We start from the raw sequence: 20,873 nt of genomic DNA, 5'->3' as shown, positions 1-20,873 counted from the left end.
TTCTCCATCTATGCTGTTAACGGAGACCGTTAGAAGCTAACAGTACGTAGTATGTAATGACAGACTATGTGATAACAAGGCCTGGTGTGTGACGTTGGGGGCGCACACACAGATGCTGCTTTCCTCTCTTATCCAGAATTGAAAAAAAAGTTCATCAATTTCGCATCCAATTTCCACCCTGTCCTCACTTTCATCTGGTCTATCTCTGACTTCCCCCCTCCTCAACACCTGTTCCCACTTCTGGGGATAGACTAGCCACTAATATCCACTATAAATCCACCGACTCCCACAGCTACCTGGACTATAAATCCTTGCACACTGCTTCCTGTAAAGACTTCATCCCATTCTCCCATTTTCATCACTTACGTGATGATGCAGCCACCTTTGACAAGGGATCCTCCGAAATCTCCACCTTCTTCCTCGACCGAGGATTCCCAAGCACAATTGTCCACTGGGCCATCAACCAGGTCTGACCCATCTTCCACATTTCTGCCCTCACCCCCTCTCTTCCTCCCTGCAGCAGCAATAGGATTCCCTTTGTCCTGATCTACCATTTCACCAGCATTCACATCCAAAAGACCATCAGCTACTATTTCCATCACCTCCAGTGAGATGTCACAAAGCACATATTGCCCGTCCCACCATTGTCCGCTTTCCGCAAGGACCGTTTCCTCTGGGGCACCCTAGTTCACTCGTCCTTCACTCCCAACATCCCACTCCCTATCCCCTCCCAGCATATTCACCTACAACTGCACAAGTTGTAACACCTGCCCATTAACCTTCTCCCTCCTCAGTATCCTCAGGCTTCCAAAGCAGCACTTTACCTGCACTTCTTACAATCTACTGAGTTGCATTTGCTGCTCTCAACGTGGTCTCCTCTACACTGGGTAAACTAAGAGCAGATTGGGTGATCGCTTCGCAGAACAGTCCTGGCTGCAAGAAAGATCCTGTGTTTTCAGTTGCCTGCCACTCTAACACACCATCCTGTTCCCTGGCCAACATCTCTAACACAGGCTTGCTGCAGTGTTCCAGCAAAGCTCAGCACAAGCTGGAGGAACACCTCATTTTCCAGTTGGGAACCCTGCAGCTCTCTGGACTCATTATCAAGTTCAATAATTTTAGGGCTTAAACTCTCCTATGTGTGTGCCCCCAATGTCACACACCAAGCCTTGTTATCACATAGTCTGTCATTACATACTACCTACTGTTAGCCTCTAACGGTCTCCGTTAACAGCGTTCGCAGCCAAATTATTACTCATACCTTTGTCTGTCCAGCTGTTCTTCTGTCTTTTTAGACTCTATCCCCACTTAGCATTTACTCCTTGCCCCCTCTCTCAACCCTATCTTCTGCACATAAACCAGCATTTTCCCAGCTATCACCAAAAACGCTAACTCTGAGTTCCCTTTACAGATACTGCCAGGCATACTGAGGTTTTTCAGCAACTTCCATTTTTGTTTCTGATTTACTGCATCTACAGTTCTTTTGGTTTCAATTGATAACTCACTAAACAAGGTCTGTGGATGGTAGGTAAATGGATCTAAGGAACAGATCAGCAGAGTAGAATTGCTCTCATGTGCAACATTTACAGAAAATGCAAATACCTGTGTGTTCATTTGCCATTACAAAGAATTTTCAGCAAAATATGAAATTTTGAAACAAAACACCATTTCTAAATGAATTGAGGAAGAGTTGCTCCAAACAAAGTAGGATTCATGGACTGAGAAAAAAAACTTGGACACTGATCTCACCAAGTTGTAACTTGATCAAAATCTTTAAAATTTTTCATTTTAATTCCATTAAGTTTTAAGTACAAATGGTATGCATTTTTTAAATTACCAACTCATGTATCGACCGAAAGAGGCAAAGGAATACATGTGAATCCAACATGGCTGCACAGTAATGCAAAGGTAAGGAGATACATGCAAGAGTATAGTCTTCAGACCTCTGTGACTATTAAATATCTTGATTACCAGCCTACTTCAGAAAACTTCACATCTTTATTGTATTTGTAACAACCTTACAACAATGGGGTATTAGAACAAAAATATTTTATAAATAATTCTAAAATTTGTAAGTAGACTTACAAACACTTACAGTGGAATTAGTATCTTTATTGCAATACTACTTCTCTAAAGTCTATGTTAAATGCCATTCCATCCCATTTTTTCATCCCTCATATTATTTCAATTCCATCCCTCCTAGGCCATTCCATCTTCCATTCAATACCTCCCACACTCCAATCCACTGCCCCTTCATTCCAGTACAAACCCATTTTCAAACCCACATGCCATATGCCTTTCATCCTTCCTTGCTCCTTTATCACCTGCTTACGTCGACCAGTAACCATCAGTGCACAATTTTCCAGGCATTCTATACTGACTGGAGAAAATCTGGAAATGAATTAGTCTGATTGAAGATTTTCTTCAAAAATAATTGGATTTGTGGGACAATCAGAAATAACGACACTGACCAATTTTATGATATTCTGTACTTAAGTAAAAGTCTGCCTTAGTCTTTCTAGTTATGAATATTCTCACACATGAAAGAACTTTCATAATGCATTTCCCATGCAAACATGCAACTTCTAAAAGGGGGAACAAATCCTATTGAGCTCTAACCTTCAAATGAAAATAAAGATGGTTTAGGAAATATCAAACAATTTAACCTCTTGTCAGTTAGGGCAAACTCCTTGAAATCTTATTTCCTATGATACATTCACTTACCGTCTGCTCTTGGAATGGCACGGAATATCATGCTTGAGGCTGTTTTCTTCAATTTGTAGTGTGTGGTTAAATGATCCATCTAATTCCTGGACTGTCACTTTCAGTGGTCCCTGCAAAAAAAAATTAAGGACTTTAGTAGACAAATTGTATTTTATCTAAGAATAAACAATTAAACAATTATAGTAGATAGATGAATAGATAAGACTTTAAAAGTGAAAAAAGCCGAATTAGATTAAACGAGGGAGTTGTTCTAACATTTCCCTCATTTATGAAGATGATCCAATAATGCAGTTTTGCAAGAGGCCTTGCCAGATCCACAATGATCGGTTCACTCACAATTCATCCATCAAATTTCACACATATGATCGATCCAACAGTCTATAGCTCTGGTAGTTTTAATTGAAACCATGTATTATTAATATTCTGCAACCTAAGCTGGTCTCCACATAAATTGAAACATCAGCATTACATTCATACCTTATCGAGTTCTTTGAGGATGTGACTAGAAAAGTTGAGGGTCGAGCTGTGGATGTGGTGTATATGGATTTCAGCAAGGCATTTGATAAGGTTCCCCATGGTAGGCTCATTCAGAAGGTCAGGAGGAATGGACTTAGCTGTCTGGATACAGAATTGGCTGGCCAACAGAAGACAGCAAGTGGTAGTAGAAGGAAAATATTCTGCCTGGAAGTCAGTGGTGAGTGGGGTTCCACAGGGCTCTGTCCTTGGGCCTCTACTGTTTGTAATTTTTATTAATGACTTGGATGAGGGGATTGAAGGATGGTTCAGCAAGTGTGCAGACGACACGAAGGTTGGAGGTGTCGTTGACAGTATAGAGGGCTGTTGTAGGCTGCAGCGGGACATTGACAGGATGCAGAGATGGGCTGAGACGTGGCAGATGGAGTTCAACCTGGATAAATGCGAGGTGATGCATTTTGGAAGGTCGAATTTGAAAGCTGAGTACAAGATTAAGGATAGGATTCTTGGCAGTGTGGAGGAACAGAGGCATCTTGGCGTGCAGATACATAGATCCCTTAAAATGGCCACCCAAGTGGACAGGGTTGTTAAGAAAGCATATGGTGTTTTGGCTTTCATTAACAGGGGGATTGAGTTTAAGAGTTGTGAGATCTTGTTGCAGCTCTATAAAACTTTGGTTAGACCGCACTTGGAATACTGCGTCCAGTTCTGGTCGCCCTATTATAGGAAAGATGTGGATGCTTTGGAGAGGGTTCAGAGGAGGTTTACCAGGATGCTGCCTGGACTGGAGGGCTTATCTTATGCAGAGAGGTTGACTGAGCTCGGACTCTTTTCAGTGGAGAAAAGGGGGAGGAGAGGGGACCTAATTGAGGTATACAAGATAATGAGAGGCATAGATAGAGTTGATAGCCAGAGACTATTTCCCAGGGCAGAAAAGGCTAACACGAGGGGTCATAGTTTTAAGCTGGTTGGAGGAAAGTATAGAGGGGATGTCAGAGGCGGGTTCTTTACGCAGAGAGTTGTGAGAGCATGGAATGCGTTGCCAGCAGCAGTTGTGGAAGCAAGGTCATTGGGGACATTTAAGAGACTGCTGGACATGCATATGGTCACAGAAATTTGAGGGTGCATACATGAGGATCAATGGTCAGCAAAACATCGTGGGCTGAAGGGCCTGTTCTGTGCTGTACTGTTCTAAAACTAAGTTTAAGTGATTCTTACCACATATTTCTGTGTTCCCAAAGAAGTACAATCTTGCTTCAGTTCCAACTCCAAGATGTTTCGTTTCCTATTAAATGCAAAGCTGCCAAAGAACTTCACTACACCACTTTGGTCACTAGTGCATATAATTAAGGTTCTTTTCATGAATTAAGCAATTTCAATTCAATTTGACAATTTAGTGAGAACAAGAAAATCTACACAAGTGTGTACAGTACCTATTTCTGAACTGATGGCACAAGGTTCACAACTTTAAAAATTCAGTAAAGTTGTGGGGAGAGCTGTGGGTTTGCAGTTTGTAGAAGTATCAGGAGCAAGTGAAATAATTTGTATGCGAAAGGGTAACATTAAAGAGCAATCACGCCACACAGAACAAAAGTTCTGACTATAAACTAGTTTCACATTTTGCAGAAGTAATACAAAGACTCAAAGGATACACCCACTGTTTTATCAAAGGTTGAATATCTTTTCCAGACACATTAGATATTGATTTTAAAAATCCAGTTGTTGAAAGTAGCATCTGGCTCCACATGTGCGATTGAAATTTTTGTGATGAAGCAGTACTGGCTAAACTCAGAAGTTTGTTGAAGACCTAAGGCAGTAGACAAATGTTTTTGGACAGCATTACATTGCTTTGCAAATTTAACATTTATAAATGTGTAAACTTCAAGTTTTAGTTCTCAAATGTCTACCATTACTTCAATACGTTTCTATAATTACCACAAAAAAAGCTGACCCTCAATTACCACAAAGAAATATCAGCAGATAAATGCTGAACACGCTGTTCTGCTGATTACTGGAGGGGTTAACTTTCACAGTGGAGAAGCAAGATCAGACAATGAACTTTTCAGCTGCAAGTTGTGCTTCTGTTAGTTGCACTCAGACTTGAGTCAAAGGCTGCAGGTCAATTTCTACGCCAGTGACTTGCAGACAAAACCTATGTTGTCACTCCAGTGCAGTACTGAGAGAGTGCTGCACTATCAGAGGTGTATTTTAGGCGAGACCTTAAAAACTTGCTTTCCAAGGCAGACAAAAATATCCTTACGACTGTCTCAAACACACCACCAATGAGGTATCCCTAACACCTGGTTCAACATTAATCTCTCAAATCAACATCACAAAAACACACGATCTGATCATTACCATGTTGCTAATTAGAAGATCTTTCTATGTAAAAATGAGTTGCCTTGTTACTAATATTTCAAACAACATTCAAAAATATTTCAAACTAAAGCCCTTTCTTAAGTCCTGAGGTTGTAAAATGTCCTCAAGATTGAAGATTTCTTTTTGCATTTGTATACATCAAAATGTAATTTAAAGGTTGTGATTACTTGCTGGATAAAACCAATACAATCCAAGAATTCATATTTGCTGCCTTTTGATCTCTAAAAGAAAGGTTTTGTGGGTACATTTGCTTGCAGCGGTATAGGGAGAAGATTGCTACCATTTTCTATGGTTTCATCTCATGTCAATTAACAATTACAGATCAGTTGGGGAAGTGGATCCAAAAAAGAATAAATCAGAATATTTCCTTAATTTTGGGGACTAGGAGCGATGGAGGAGCTGAAGAACTTTATTTTCCATGCACAGAAATCTTGGGAAATACTTACAGGCCTTGGACGTGCAGTGCAGGCACATTTATCAGAACAGGTTCTAAAACCTTGCCTAGTGACCCCTAGAAATTTATGAGGTTTGACCGCATGATCTAAAGTTAAGGTATTTTGAAATGATTTAAAAATTAATGAGGGTAAACACATGAAACATTTCTCTTTTGTGGGAATCCAGAACAAGTTGGCATGATCTTACATTACAGTTTGCTAATTAGAAATTTAATGCAGAATCACGTTTTCCGAATGAAGAATATCTGGGACAAAGATCAAAAAAGCCTACAGCAAAGGAACAGGCCCTTCAGCCCTCCAAGCTTGCGCCGATCAAGATCCTCTGTCTAACCTGTCATCTATTTTCTAGCAGTCTGTGTCCATTTGCTCCCTGCCCATCCATGTAACTGTCCAAATATATCTTAAAAGACGCTAACGTGTCTGCGTCTACCACCTCTGCTGGCAATGCATTCCAGCCGCCCACCACCCTCTGTGTAAAGAACTTTCCACGCATATCTCCCTAAACTTTCCTCCTCTCACTTTGACCCCTAGTAATTGAGTCCCCCACTCTGGGAAAAAGCTTTTTGCTATCCACCCTGTCTATACCCCTCATGATTTTGTAGACCTCAATCAGGTCTGCCCTCAATCTCAGTCTTTCTAATGAAAATAATCCTAATCTACTCAACTTCTCTTCATAGCAAGCACCCTCCATACCAGGAAACATTCTGGTGAACCTACTCTGCACCCTCTCCAAAGCATCCACATCTTTTTGGTAATGTGGCGACCAGAACTGTACACAGGACTCCAAATGTGGCTGAACCAAAGTCCTATACAACTGCAACATGACCTGCCAACTCTTGCACTCAATACCCCATCCAATGAAGGAAAGCATGCCATATGCCTGCTTGACCACCCTATTGACCTGCGTTGCCACCTACACGGAACAATGGACCTGAACACCCAGATCTCTCTGTTCATCAATTTTCCCTAGGACTTTTCCATTTACTGTATAGTTCGCCCTTGAATTTGATCTTCCAAAATGCATCACCTCACATTTGCCGGGATTGAACTCCATCTGCCATTTATCTGCCCAACTCTCCAGTCTATCTATATTCTGCTGTAATCTCTGACAGTCCCCTTCACTATCACCTACTCCACAAATCTTAGTGTCATCTACAAACTTGCTGATCAGACCACCTACACCTTCCTCCAGATCATTTACATATATCACCAACAACAGTAGTCCCAGCACAGATCCCTGTGGAACACCACTAGTCACAGGTCTCCAATTTGAGAAACTCCCTTCTACTACTACTCTCTGTCGCCTGTTGCCCAGCCAGTTTTTTATCCATCTAGCTGGCACTCGCTGGACCCCATGTGACTTCACTTTCTCCATCAGCCTGCCATGGGGAACCTTATCAAACGTCTTACTGAAGTCCATGTATATGACATCTACAGCCTTTCCCTCAATCAACTTTGTCACGTCCTCAAAAGAATTCTATTAAGTTGGTAAGACATGAACTTCCCTGCCTATCACTGATAAGCCCTTTTTCTTCCAAATGGGAATAGATCCTATCCCTCAGTATCTTCTCGAGTACCTTCCCTACCACTGATGTCAGGCTCACTGTTCGATAATTACCTGGATTATCCTTGCTGCCCTTTTAAATTCGGGGACAACATTAGCAAGTCTCCAGTCCTCTGGGACCTCATCCGTGTCTAAGGACGCTGCAAAGATATCTGTTAAGGCCCTGGCTATTTCTTCTCTCGCTTCTCTCAGTAACCTGGGATAAATCCCATCCGGACCTGGGGACTTGTCCACCCTCATGTCTTTTAGGATACCTAACACTCCTCCTTCCTTCTGTCAACTTGACCTAGAGAGTAAGCAAACATCTATCCCTAACCTCAACATCTGTCATGTCCCTCTCCTTGGTGAATACCGATGCAAAGTACTCGTTAAGAATATCACCCATTTTCTCTGAATCAGTGCATAACTTTCCTTCTCTGTCCTTAAGTGGGCCAATCCTTCCTCTAGTTACCCTCTTGCTCTTTATATATGAGTAAAAGGCTTTGGGATTTTCCTTAACCATGTTTGCCAGCAATATCTCATGTCCTCTCTTAGCCCTCTTAATCCCTCTTTTCAGATTTACTCTACATTCCCGATATGCTTGCAAAGCTTCATCTGTCTTCAGTCACCTAGACCTCATGTATGCCTGCTTTTTTCTCTTGGCTACTCTCACAATTTCACCTGTCATCCATGGTTCCCTAAACTTGCCTTTTCTATTCCTCATTTTCACAGGAAAATGTCTCTCCGGTATGCTAATCAGCCTCTCCTTAAAAGCCTCCCACATATCAAACGTGGATTTACCTTCAAATGGTTTCCCCCAATCTACATCCTCAGATCCTGCCAAATCTTGGTATAATTGGCCTTCCCCCAGTTTAGTACTCTTCCTTTGGGACCACTCCTATCCTTGTCCTTGAATACTGCAAAACTTACAGAATTGTGGTCGCTATTTCCAAAGTAATCCCCTACTGTAATATCAACCACCTGGCCGGGTTCATTCCCCAGCACCAGGTCCAGTATGGCCCCTTCCCGAGTTGGACTACATACATACTGCTCTAGAAAACCCTCCTGGACACACCTTACAAATTCTGCTCCGTCTTGACCCCTAACGCTGCGTGAATCCCAGGCAATTTTGGGAAAATTAAAATCTCCCATCACCACCACCCTGTTTCTCCTACACCTTTCCATTATCTGTTTACATATTTGTACCTCTATCTCACGCTCGCTGTTGGGACGCCTGTAGTACACCCCAACATTGTTACTGCAACCTTCCTATTTCTGAGTTCTACCCATATTGCCTCACTGCTTGAGTCCTCCATGGGGCCCTCCTTCAGTGCGGCTGTGGTATTGTCTTTGACCATTACTGCAACTCCTCCACCCCTTTTCCCTCCTTCTCCATCCTGCCTGAAGCATCGATATCCTGGGACACTAGTTGCCAATCATGCCCTTCCCTCAACCAAGTCTCAGTAACAGCAATAACATCATACCTCCAGGTACCGATCCAAGCCCTAAGCTCATCTGCCTTATCTACTACACTTCTCGCATTAACACAAATGCACCTCAGAACACCTGTCCCTTTGTGTTCATCATCTGCTCCCCGACTACTATTCCCTTTAGTCACACTGACTCCATTATCTAGTTCCCTACAGGCTTTCGTTTCTACCTCTTTTCTGTCCAATATTTGGTTCCCATCCCCCTGCCACATTAGTTTAATGTGGCAGGGGGACACAGCATTAGCAAAAGCACCCCCAAAGACATTGGTTCCAGTCCGGTTCAGGTGTAGACACTTTCCATCAAAACAGTGAGATTGCTGGGTAAAGTCAAGTTTGCATGAGGGACCAGTTTTATTAAGAACCGCTATAAAAGGTTTCAAATTATCACTAAAGGAGGATTTGATTATAGAACAGCCATGATGACAGTCAAACGCGACGTGGACTAACTCAGTTGCTTTCTTTTGAACTAACAAGTCAATAAGGATAGCACATCTCATATAGCCTTTTTGACAAGGTCCCTATGGCTTTGTAGTTAGAAAACTCACGGGATCCAAAGAAAAATGGCAAGCTGAATGCAAAATCAGTTCATTGGCAGGAAGAAAAAGGCAATTGTTTACAGGTGGTTTTGTGTCCATTTCCAGTGAGGACCCAGAGTTCCAGACTAGGCCCTGTGTTTTTTGTGATTTATATCCAAGATGTAGACCACAAATTTTGGGTATCTTTACAAAATTTCTAGACAACACAAAAACTGGCTAAAAGTGTGAAGCTGGATGAACACAGCAGGCCAAGCAGCATCTCAGGAGCACAAAAGCTGACGTTTCGGGCCTAGACCCTTAGATTCTCCAGCATCTGCAGTCCCCATTATCTCTGATCACAAAAACTGGCTAATTGGCTGATAGTGAAGAAGAACTGCACAGACTGCAGACGGACTGACCACGAGGGCAGATAAGTGGTAGATGGAATTCAATCCAGAGAAGTGTAGAGTAATGCCATTTCAGAAGGAGAGAAAGACAAGGAATACATACTAAACGGTGGGGTACTGAGAGGAGTAGAACAGAGAGACCCTAGAATGAATATCCTTATATCCTTTAAGATTTAAGTAGAAAAATAAATTAAGTGTAAACTTTCCTTCATTTGCAGCATCAAACAGTATAACAGCAGGGAGTCTTCACTATGGAATGGAGAACTTTAGTTATTATAGGTTGTGGCAATTTTCTTTCAAACAAAGGAGACTGAGGAAAGAACTAGGTGTACGAATTAATAAGGGCCTGGTGTAGATAAGAAGGACCAATTTCCCCGAGAAAAGGTGCCAATAATCAGAAACCACAGATTTACGGTCATTGGTAGACGAATTGGGATAGTTGAGAAACGTTTTTACCCAGTTGCTCATAGGGTTCTAGAACTCACCATCTGAATGGACGGTATAGTAGAAAATCTCTTCATACTGAAAAAGTACATGGAAAAATATTTGAAGTGTCATAACCTGAAAGGTTATATATGAGGTGCTGGAAAATACTATGTTGGACAGGCATTATTCACCCAGCACAAACAAAATGAGGTGGACCATGTCCTGCTGTGGGCCTCCACGGTCCCAACTAAACAACTGAAGGCAACAAAATCTGAAGTCAAAAATCAGTGTGAACTAGTTCAAATGTAAGGAAACAACTTTTCAAAGAATATGTTTACTGCAAACCTGAAGCATGAACTCCATGCTGATCCTGTTTTCAATGAGTCGCATCACCAGATGGGCTTTACATTGAAACATCTTGTAATACTTCCAGGACAGTGTGTGAGGATGACGAATGGAAAAGTGCAAGTGTGGAGCAGGTCTGTAAAGTTGTTTTTAAAAAAAAAAGACATAAAAGCACTCTTACTGTTTTCAGCAACAGTTCCAGTTCCACACAAGTTGTTATGAGAACTAAAGTATTAATTGTTTATTGCAATTTAAATTCAACTATACATTACATTTAATACTGTCTCTATTAAATTAATTTTAATGTATCTAAATATATAAATAGTGAGTTTTGAGAAGATTTGTAGCTCAGGTTGAGGTTCTGGATGGGAGTTTGCTCGCTGAGCTGGAAGGTTAGTTTTCAGACGTTTCATCACCATTCCAGGTAACATCATCAGTGAACCTCCGACGAAGCGCTGGTGTTATGTCCCGCTTTCTATTTATCTGGTTAGGTTTCCTTGGGTTGGTGATGTCATTTCCTGTTCTTTTTCTCTGGGGATGGTAGATTAGCTCCAAATCAATGTGTTTGTTGATGGAGTTCTGGTTGGAATGCCATGCTTCTAGGAATTCTCGTGCATGTCTCTGTTTGGCTTGTCCTAGGATGGATGTGTTGTCCCAATCAAAGTGGTGTCCTTCCTTATCTGTATGTAAGGATACGAGTGATAGTGGGTCATGTCGTTTTGTGGCTAGTTGATGTTCATGTATCCTGGTGGCTAGCTTTCTGCCAGTTTGTCCAATGTAGTGTTTGTCACAGTTCTTGCAAGGTATTTTGTAGATGACGTTCGTTTTATTTGTTGTCTGTGTAGGATCTTTTAAGTTCATTAGCTGCTGTTTTAGTGTGTTGGTGGGTTTGTGGGCTACCCTGATGCCAAGGAGTCCGAGTAGTCTGGCAGTCATTTTGGAAATGTCTTTGATGTAGGGGAGAGTGGTTGTGGTATAAATAATGTAAGTATCTAATGTGGTATCATGTGGCTGTGGTGTAAAGGTAAAAATCCAAATTCAATTTCTAAACTTTGCATATGAAGTGAAATCTCAGGCAGTAAAGTGGTTAGAAGCACAATGGCCACAAGAGTCTTATGTTGAAATATTATGAGCTCACATTCCTCAATAAGAAGAAAATGATCTGGTTTGAAAATGCTTAAAAACAGACATCAGGTAAGAACAAAATTGATAACCTACCCCGCACCCCCAACATACTCAGTGATTTAGCTCACACATGAATTGCCACTTGAATGTTGGAGTTGCAAAATTAGTGACAAACTGAAAATATTGAGATTAAAAACAAATGATGCATTCATAAATGGACACAAGAAAATATAATACTTAATTAAAAGTAATACTATGCACAACAATAATTATGCCACCTTTGTCTAATGGCAGGATTATAATGAAGTCCTTGTTTTTCTGATAAACCCATGTGCTGTTGTCATAATAAATTTGGAAAAAAGAACAAAATGAGAAACAATGATAAAAAAGACCAAAACCAGCATGCTCAAACAAGAAAAAACACAAGGGACAGTCGTCCGAGTAACAATTTGTTTGTGAGCAAAATCAATAAGTGAAAAGGAAGGCAGGGTGGATGGGAAGGCAGCTGGGAGAAATTGCGAGAGATACAGCTCAGATCTAATCAATAAAGAGCACAACGTTTAATAGCTCCTGTGTGACACAGGCAAATTCTCTTTCTCCCTTCATATCCGCACTCATATGCGTGGTTGACTACATCCTTGATGTCAAAGCTTTTCTATTTTGTCAGGTTGGTGAATTGGGTTGCTGTTTACACTTCACTGCATCTTCATGTATCTAACTGAATTTAGGAGCCAGACTATCAGTTGTAATGAAACAAAAACTGAAACTGATGGAAAATCTCAACAGGTCTGTCAGAGTTAACGTTTCAGGTCCAGTGACTCTTCCTCAGAACTGGTGGTAGCTAGGAAAACATTAGTTTATATGCAGAAGATAGGGTGGGAAGAAGAGGAATCCATCAGTTCTGAAGAAGTGTCAGTCAACCCGAAACGTTAACTGATTTCTCTGCACAATGCTGCTAGATCTGCTGAGCTTTTCCAACAATTTCTGTTCTTCTTTCTGATTTAGCATCTGCAATTCTTTTGGTTTTTATCACTTTTACTGAATTAATTTCTCCCTCTCATATCATTAACTCTTGCACCATCCAGAGGCTTATCCTTGGCTCATAAATTTTCCATCTAGGTCATTCCTTGGAGGCATTTGCAGAAATCACATATACATTGTTGAAGCCCATCAGTACTTCTGCTACTTTTGATTGCTCCACTGGTAAGTCATGACATCCAGTATTTGAGCAGAAATTTCCACCAGCTGAACATTCGGAAGACCAAAGTCTTTGCCTGTTCCCTCTATTGTTCCTCAACGAGAGGGTGAATCAGAATGTTTCCAACATTCTGGTCTTTTGGCCCCAAAATTAGCAACCAATCACATTGTACTAGACCAATATAATCCCTGCTTATATTATTTATTTGTAATTGGAATGAAACCTGGCTGGTTCAATGATTTTCTCATTTTAATTACAGTAGTTCAGTAACTGAAGCAGAGTCACGTGGGTACAGACTTTTTCTACACACACACAATGTGAATTGTATGAAACAAACGCAGCTACTTAAATACAGAGTACAACTGGAAAGTCTCATCCCATTTTCTGACATCATCTGCTACTGAGATTCTAGGCTAGAGAAATTCTCTTTATATCAAACTCGAAGATGCGACTTAACAGATTCTCTCCAGTTCCTTTCTTGTGCACTCCGGAATTTTTTGGATGAATGGTCTCAATACTGAAAGCTTGTATTTTCACAGCTTCTAATTGCCTTCATTTTTCTAATGAAACAAACTGAACTTTTAAACTGAAGTAAACTACCTCTTCCAAACTCTATTCCTCAATTCCTTCCACAATGCCCTTAAACAACCTGCAACAGTCTCTCCATCACGCCATAATGCCCTCTCGCTGCACAACAATCCTTCCCCTCCCATCTGCAACACAGCACCATTCTCTTTCTCTGCAACCCATAATATCTGCCTCCCACCCCATCTTCTCCACCCTTCTCTCCCAAGCAATCCTTGATGCGATCCCTTCTTCAGCAACAACCCTGACCAACCTTCTCTCAGACAACCTTGCTGTTCTTCAACCAATCTCGTTACTCTTGCCACCCTTCCTCTATGTTCCTCAGACATCCTGCTTCCCTCAGGATACCCCCAACCCTGACCCTCCTCCAGCACGTCCCATAATCCCGCCGCCGCCTCTCTTCTTCTCTCCTGGGACTCTTGCAATATAAATCATTACTAACTGCCCATCCCACCCTCATGGCACTTGCTGTCCCTCTTCTGCTCCTTGAACCTCTTGCCACCGTAGTGAACCTTATGAACGTTATCATCTCTCCCCTACCTCTCAACCCTCAGAGACTTTAAGAAGCCTCATCAAGTTGCTCCTCTCCTGCCAGACGATCTTCCCTCAAATTCCTACCCTGCACAACATGGAGACCTTTGACAGCCATCCTCCCAGAGACTTTCTCTAACCCACCACCCCATATCAAGTGACCGTTGTTGCTCCTTGTCACCCTCATCATCCCTCTTACTGTGAACATCCAAAGTCCCATACCATGACACTTCCCTACTTTGTCTTCTTCATGCCTTGTGATGCACCTTCTTTCCACTGTCTCCCACCCGCAACCTACAACCCCATGACACCACCGTCCCATAACACCCCCTCCCCTCGGCGACTCATCAACCCATGACTCCATGACTCTTCCCCTCATGTTTCTCCCTCCCACCTTCTCCTACCCCTTCCCTGTCCCTCCTCATGATAGTGTTTCTTGATTACTACTGTTAAGATTATAATAGCTTAGAGACGCTGTGTTAATGATTTTAGTTATAAAGCTCCAAAAATGTGAAACTAAAATCAATAACACAGAGATTTATGGTTTTTCTATCATAATGATCATTGCTAACTGATAAAACAGACTAAAGCAACTACACATGTCACAAATGCTTCACAGAAATCTACATACAATAAGCAAGCTTTTCTTGGACCTGTGAACTTAACAGTCAATTTTATGTAGTCAAGTAAACTATTAGGCACGGCCAAATTGAACTGATATAGACATTTCAAGGAGCAAACACAGACTTTAAAGAAAAAAGCAGGAAGGAACTATGAGACGAGGCAATTACAAATAAGACAGCACTCACGTTTCTTTCTCTTTCACTCCTGTAAATATGGGATGCAGCAGAACTCCACCAGTCCTTAATTCATATTCCACTATTTTGTCCAGTTCCTATAAATTACAAACATATTTATTAGATCTTTCAACATTTAAATTTGTCATTTGACAAAAATTTAAAACATCCATGTTTGCTTTGCCCCTTATCCATAACGCATAGAAGCTGAAGGTAATGATTTGGCCCATTGAGACTATTCTATCACTCAATGAGATCGTGACTGATCTGATCATTTTCAACTCCACTTTTGTGACTTATTCCCAGACCCTTGATTCCCTTAGGGATTAAAAATTTGCCTGCCTCAGCTTTTAATATATTTCGTGATGCAACCTTGACAGCCTTCTGCAATAAGGAATTTCAGTTTCAGCATCCTCAAAACAAAAGAAAAACGCATTTTGATCTTAAATGAATGACTCCTTACTCTGAAATTATATGTCCTTGGGTCCCTGGCTATCACACAAGGAAAACAATTTTCCACAATGCCATGTCAAGCTACCTAAGAATCTGTATTTCAATAAGGCCTCTTCCCATTTTACAAGCTCAACCTACTCAACCTCTCCTCACAAGGTAGTTCTTCCATACCTGTTATCAATCAGGTGAATCTTTCCTGGATTGCCTCCAAAACCTTTAAGATGAAGGGTCCAAAAGTGTTTACAATATTCTGGATGTGGTCTGACTCGTGCCTTGTACAGTTTTAGCAAGATTTGTCTATTTTTATACTCCATTCCGTTTAAAATAAAGGCCAACATTCGTTATGACTCCACGATTACCCTCAGAATTTGGATGCTAGCTTTTCATCATTCATGCACTGGGGCCCAAAAACTCACATTGTGCTGCAGTTTTCTGCAATCTTTCTCCATTTAAATATATTCAGCTCTTTCCGTTGGAGTAATTAAGTCTGGCGGTAACAAACATTTCTTGGCTGTTATCTCATTTTCCACCCTCTTAAAATATTGATTCATCCAAAACTCTGCTGTCAGTCATTAAAACTAAGTCATCCATCCAGCATCCCTGTGCTCACTGGGCTACACTGACTCTTTTGTCCTCAGCTTTGAAATCTTTCATCCTTTTCAATCCTCATCCTGGCCTCATCCCTTCACATAATTAACTTCATAACCATTAGTGTTCAATATTTCTGTATTCTCCAAACCTGGCCTCTTGCATACCAGTTTTGAATCGTCCAGCATTCAATGCAGTACTTTTAAGTGGCTGGGTTCAGAGTTTTGAAATGTCCTCTCTAAGTGTCCTGTCCACTAGTCCTTATTGAACCCATGTATACTATTCTTACCTTTCTAGTTGGTACAGGTCACAGGTTTACAAGTTGCTGTCAAAGAAAGCCTGCTAAGTTGCCATAGTGCATCTTGTAAATGGTATACATCTTTACCACCATGCACTGGAATTTTAAGATTAACACAATCCACATTCTCCCTAACTTTTTCAACTCGAGGAATTAATAGTATACCAACGTCAAATTTTTTTTTTAACAAGTACTTTTTGAGGAGTTATCATGGGTATGGAGAGGAAAGGAATACCACCATACTGGCCACTGACATGAAAATAAGCTAGTCCATAAATTACAATATTTACTGAATTCAAGTTAAAATTTACCATGGTTATATTTGAACTCATGACTCCTAATTTTTAAGCTCAGTGACATAACTACTACACCTGAGACAGCCACTGCTAATTTTTAATTTTACAGTTTGCATTTTATTGATTCCTGACAGCATTGTGGGTGTACCTACACCACTTGACATGCAGCAGTTCAAGAAGATAGCTCACCACTATCTCTTCAAGGCAATCAGTGATGGACAACAAATGCTGGTCTTGCCAGATCACATGAAAAATTATTTACACTACTGAAATTACACAGATTTTTGGACAGTGAAAGCATCAATGCATAGGCAGATAGGTCAGAAGGTTAGTTACAATCTGATCTACTCCTGCACTTATTTCATATGCGCTTAAACATAAAAAATATGGCTATTTTTTAAACTAGTTCCTATTGAGTTAAATAACCTGATTCTCATGCATAATTGGCCACACACAGATATACCAGAAGACCTGATCAGAAAGGAACTAATTGGATATACTGCATGCCCGGAAACAAACCATGGAAGATTTAGATTAATTCTGCATGCAAGATTTTTATTATGTGGCTATCCTTTTTGCACTGCATTTTGTGGCAAAATACCCATGTCATGAAAGTTTGCTGTAGATTTGGCCATTAATTATTGCTGTAATTCATACAAACACTTCAGACTGACCAGGTTTGCTTTAAAATTAACTTCTACGTTCTGCCACAAATGTTACTTGACTTCTAGGTCATCAGCTCACCATCACGTCAATATTCACTTTGCTCACAATAAAGTTGGCACTACTTTTACAGTAAACCTTGTTCTCTTGAATTGGATTACCAGCTTTGTTCACGCTACCTCTTTAATCCAGTGTCTGTATTCATTAACACCAAATGTCTTTTTCATCCAAAGGCCATAAATGTATCCAGAGATGCCTTTCAACACCCATTCATCTGACCTGTAGAAACAAAGTTGGAAAGATCGTACACTAACAGATGAAGAAATTTAAAATTAGTCTAACAAAAGACACCAATTTTCAAAAATATTGCTGCCCTCCCCAACCTTCAGATGTGGTGCAAAAAAAAACTGAGTTAAAAAAGTTTCAATTGAATACTTAACATGAATTTGAGAAGAAAACTATCAGATGCCAGGTTTACAAATGTATCAAATGCAATGATTAGTGGAAACTCACTTTCCCATGCAGCCTTTGCATTTTATACAAGGCGAAAGCTATTAAGTAACCATTTTACTTCATGTATTACACATTTAGCACATGTGGATTCCAGGTGGCATAAGACTGAAAAGATAACTGACTTTAAAGGCAAAACTCATTGGCTGTAATACTTGATTTTAGTTGGAGTTCTGTGAACCACAAATTATTCCAAGCCAAGACTGGTTACATAATTATAATCTGCAAATTATTTCTTCATGTCATTTTTATCCTCAACACATAACACACGCTCTATCACAAATAGCCTTTATTTCATGTCAATTAACCCATTCAGTATTGAATTTCCTTTGCAGTTTTCCAAATGTATGTTTGCTGGCTGAGCGCATCTGTATTTAGACACATGCTTACTGAAAAATTCTTCTGTTACCCTCCATGCAAACATTCAACCAAAATTAATCATAGGCAATCATCTTAGATTAGAAGTCCTAATTTCTTCAATTATCCACTGAACATATAATCCATCTAAATTTTCTTTAAAATGCCTGGTGACAAAGCACAGTCTGTTTCAACAGAATCCTTCTTTGTTGAAGATACAAATTATTGTAAACTTAAGGGAAATAATAGCAGGCATTGTATCCCATATTCTTTCCTTATATAGTCTTGGATGAAAATATTTTTGTCAGTTTTGGGTGATTTCATACATTCAGAATGATTATTTACCATGTTACATCTGTAAACTGTATACACATTCAGTAGATACAAACAGGGTTGCTAGCAAACAAATCAACTGCAGCAGTGAGTTCACCACTTTGTCCAGTCATGGACAAGGTCAACACAGAGCTTTAGTACTTGCAGGGATGACAGCCATTTTACATACTAAAACTTGAACATATGTACCACCACAGAATAGGGATCCAAACATGCTCCTGTGAATCACAAGTGACAAGTTTTTCATTTTAGTTGTTGCTATGGGAAGGCACAATACAGAAACAAAGTTTTCCAATAATGAATAAAAGCAGGGTAAATCATCAAATCACTTTCATACAGCTAAACTGCACTACTGGCAGTTGCCTGAAAACAGTTGAGTCGTCAATTTTTGTTAGCAATGGCAATCAATATCAGGAAAACAAATTATACAGGAAAAAAGGATAGGCCAACAAGCAGTATGTGAGATATCACCATGCATGTAAATGTTTAAACCCAGTTTGAAGACTTCAAAGACTGTGGAAGTGTGAGATGCAAAATCATCTGAAAGCGTTTGCAATAATGTGTCACAAGTAAAGCTTCAGAACCTTCAGGTCATTTACCCGATATCTCTTTCTCTCAGCGCAGGCACTGTCCAATCTCAAGTATTTCCAGTACTTTGACTTTATTTTAAAATTGGGCTAATACTCAGTAACACTGTAATATTTTACCACACTAAATACAGTCACCTCAAATACTGTAGAATTTAGAGCCACATTTTGAATACATGCTCATTATTATCTTCAAATGTTGTTTATTCAAAGCTCAATCTTAATATTTAATTTAAAAAAGGAGCTTATAACCGTAAAGTGCCTTTCACAATTCTAAAATATCCTTAAGTGCACAACATCCAATTATTTTTGAAATCCTTTGGGTTGGTTGGTAACATAATGCCCTGGTTAACATGGAGAAGAGATCATGTTGAACCAGGAGGGCCTTGGGACATGAAAAAGACTAAATTTTGATGTATTATTGAAACGTGGCATAAGTTTTTACATGTATTAAGGTACAACATTCACTGTAAGGACAAACATCCTTTCTGTAGTTTAGCATCTTAGATATCCATTAAATAATATTTAGTCAGTGTTGATTTTAGTCTTCTTGTTACAGTAAAAGTCTTTGTATGGGTCCCTGGAAATTTCATATCCCTTTTCAAACATTATTCGTTTCCAAGAGGCTCACAACACTACAACAGGAGTATTTCCAGAACTACTTTGAAAATTGCTTTGCCATTGTTACATTCACTTGAGCAGGCAGGCAAGACTTGAATTCTAGTACCTCCTTGCTGCTACTGTGATGCACAGGATTGGGGGAGTCGGTGAGATGGGAGAAGGGCTACAAAAGAACATTTGGTCTCTGAGGCAGGTATGTCATCAACTCAATCAAGCTGATATTGATCCTAATTTCAGACACCTTGTCCATTATGATTTTTCTACTAAAAACTTTATGAAGTTTTTAAGAACAAAAACAGAAGTTGCTGGAAAAGTTCAACAGCTCTGGCAGCATCTGTGAAGAAAGAACCAGAGTTAACTTTTCAGGTCCAGTGACCCTTCTTCAGAATGTAAAGTTTTGTTTCTAAAGTTTCTGTTGTGCTAGAAAAGTCTACATAAAATTTTCAGTGTAGTATACTTACGAAGGGGCATGCCCTTGTCTCTCACCATTTTATATACTCACCATGACATTCTGGAAATGAAACAGCCAAAGAACTGCTGAGCCAAAGCTTGTGCTAAACATCGTCTGGTAAGTGGCGTCTGATCTATAATCATGGCACTGTGCAGAAGGTTTGTGCTAAATGAAAGACGAGAAAATAGACCACATTTTCAGGCAAGCACTAGATTTTATTTAGTCAAAACAAATAGTGTTTTAAAAAGGTGACAGAAATTCAGCTCAAATGTTAACAAGGCTGGCTCTGTACTTTGTTAACTGAAAGCGTGAAGCCTGCCAGCCCTTTCATATTCATTCTTTAAACTTACACTGTACAATAATCACATAATAATTGGCAGTTGTTTAGCTGCTGCAAATTCAATGTTTGGAAAAGTTCATTAATCAACCGTATGTTAGTTAAGAACAAATGTACGAGGGCTTTTCAGCTATTAGAGACCACAAACAACAAGGACTGGCAATGAGCACAAGCTATTTTAAAAACACTCAAAATCTGGAATCAGTATATCAACTACTATGAATTTATAAGAATAATACTAATCAGTTGTCAAAATGATCTTTCTGCGAGTTACAGATGAAACAGCACAAATAATATGTTTGATGCTTCATTATGCAGTGATGTCATTAATCAGCTGAAATGTAATAATCATTTTCTGCTGTGTTTAATTAATTGCATACATTAT

The 20,873-nt window shown here is 40.0% G+C and overlaps 1 protein-coding gene across 3 annotated transcripts in view; it reads right to left on the bottom strand.

Annotated features, from left to right (window-relative positions):
• taf2 (TAF2 RNA polymerase II, TATA box binding protein (TBP)-associated factor) overlaps positions 1-20,873 on the bottom strand; it is a 97,727-nt gene that overhangs the window by 56,956 nt on the left and 19,898 nt on the right. For all 3 annotated transcript variants that reach the window (XR_009445727.1, XM_048528915.2, XM_048528913.2), the window contains exons 8-14: positions 20,203-20,316; positions 17,472-17,571; positions 15,007-15,092; positions 10,759-10,894; positions 4,851-5,005; positions 4,417-4,531; positions 2,725-2,834 (exon numbers count right to left, since the gene is read on the bottom strand). Coding sequence is in view for 2 of the 3 variants with exons in the window: in XM_048528915.2 (XP_048384872.1) it covers positions 2,725-2,834; positions 4,417-4,531; positions 4,851-5,005; positions 10,759-10,894; positions 15,007-15,092; positions 17,472-17,571; positions 20,203-20,316 (816 nt within the window). In the remaining variant the exon portion in view is untranslated. The remainder of the gene's footprint in view (positions 1-2,724; positions 2,835-4,416; positions 4,532-4,850; positions 5,006-10,758; positions 10,895-15,006; positions 15,093-17,471; positions 17,572-20,202; positions 20,317-20,873) is intronic.

The sequence above is a fragment of the Stegostoma tigrinum genome, chromosome 5 (assembly GCF_030684315.1).
Source record: "Stegostoma tigrinum isolate sSteTig4 chromosome 5, sSteTig4.hap1, whole genome shotgun sequence".
NCBI lineage: Eukaryota > Metazoa > Chordata > Chondrichthyes > Orectolobiformes > Stegostomatidae > Stegostoma > Stegostoma tigrinum.
The sequence above is the reverse complement of the archived record's forward strand: the minus strand, read 5'-3'. Positions and strand labels throughout refer to the sequence as shown.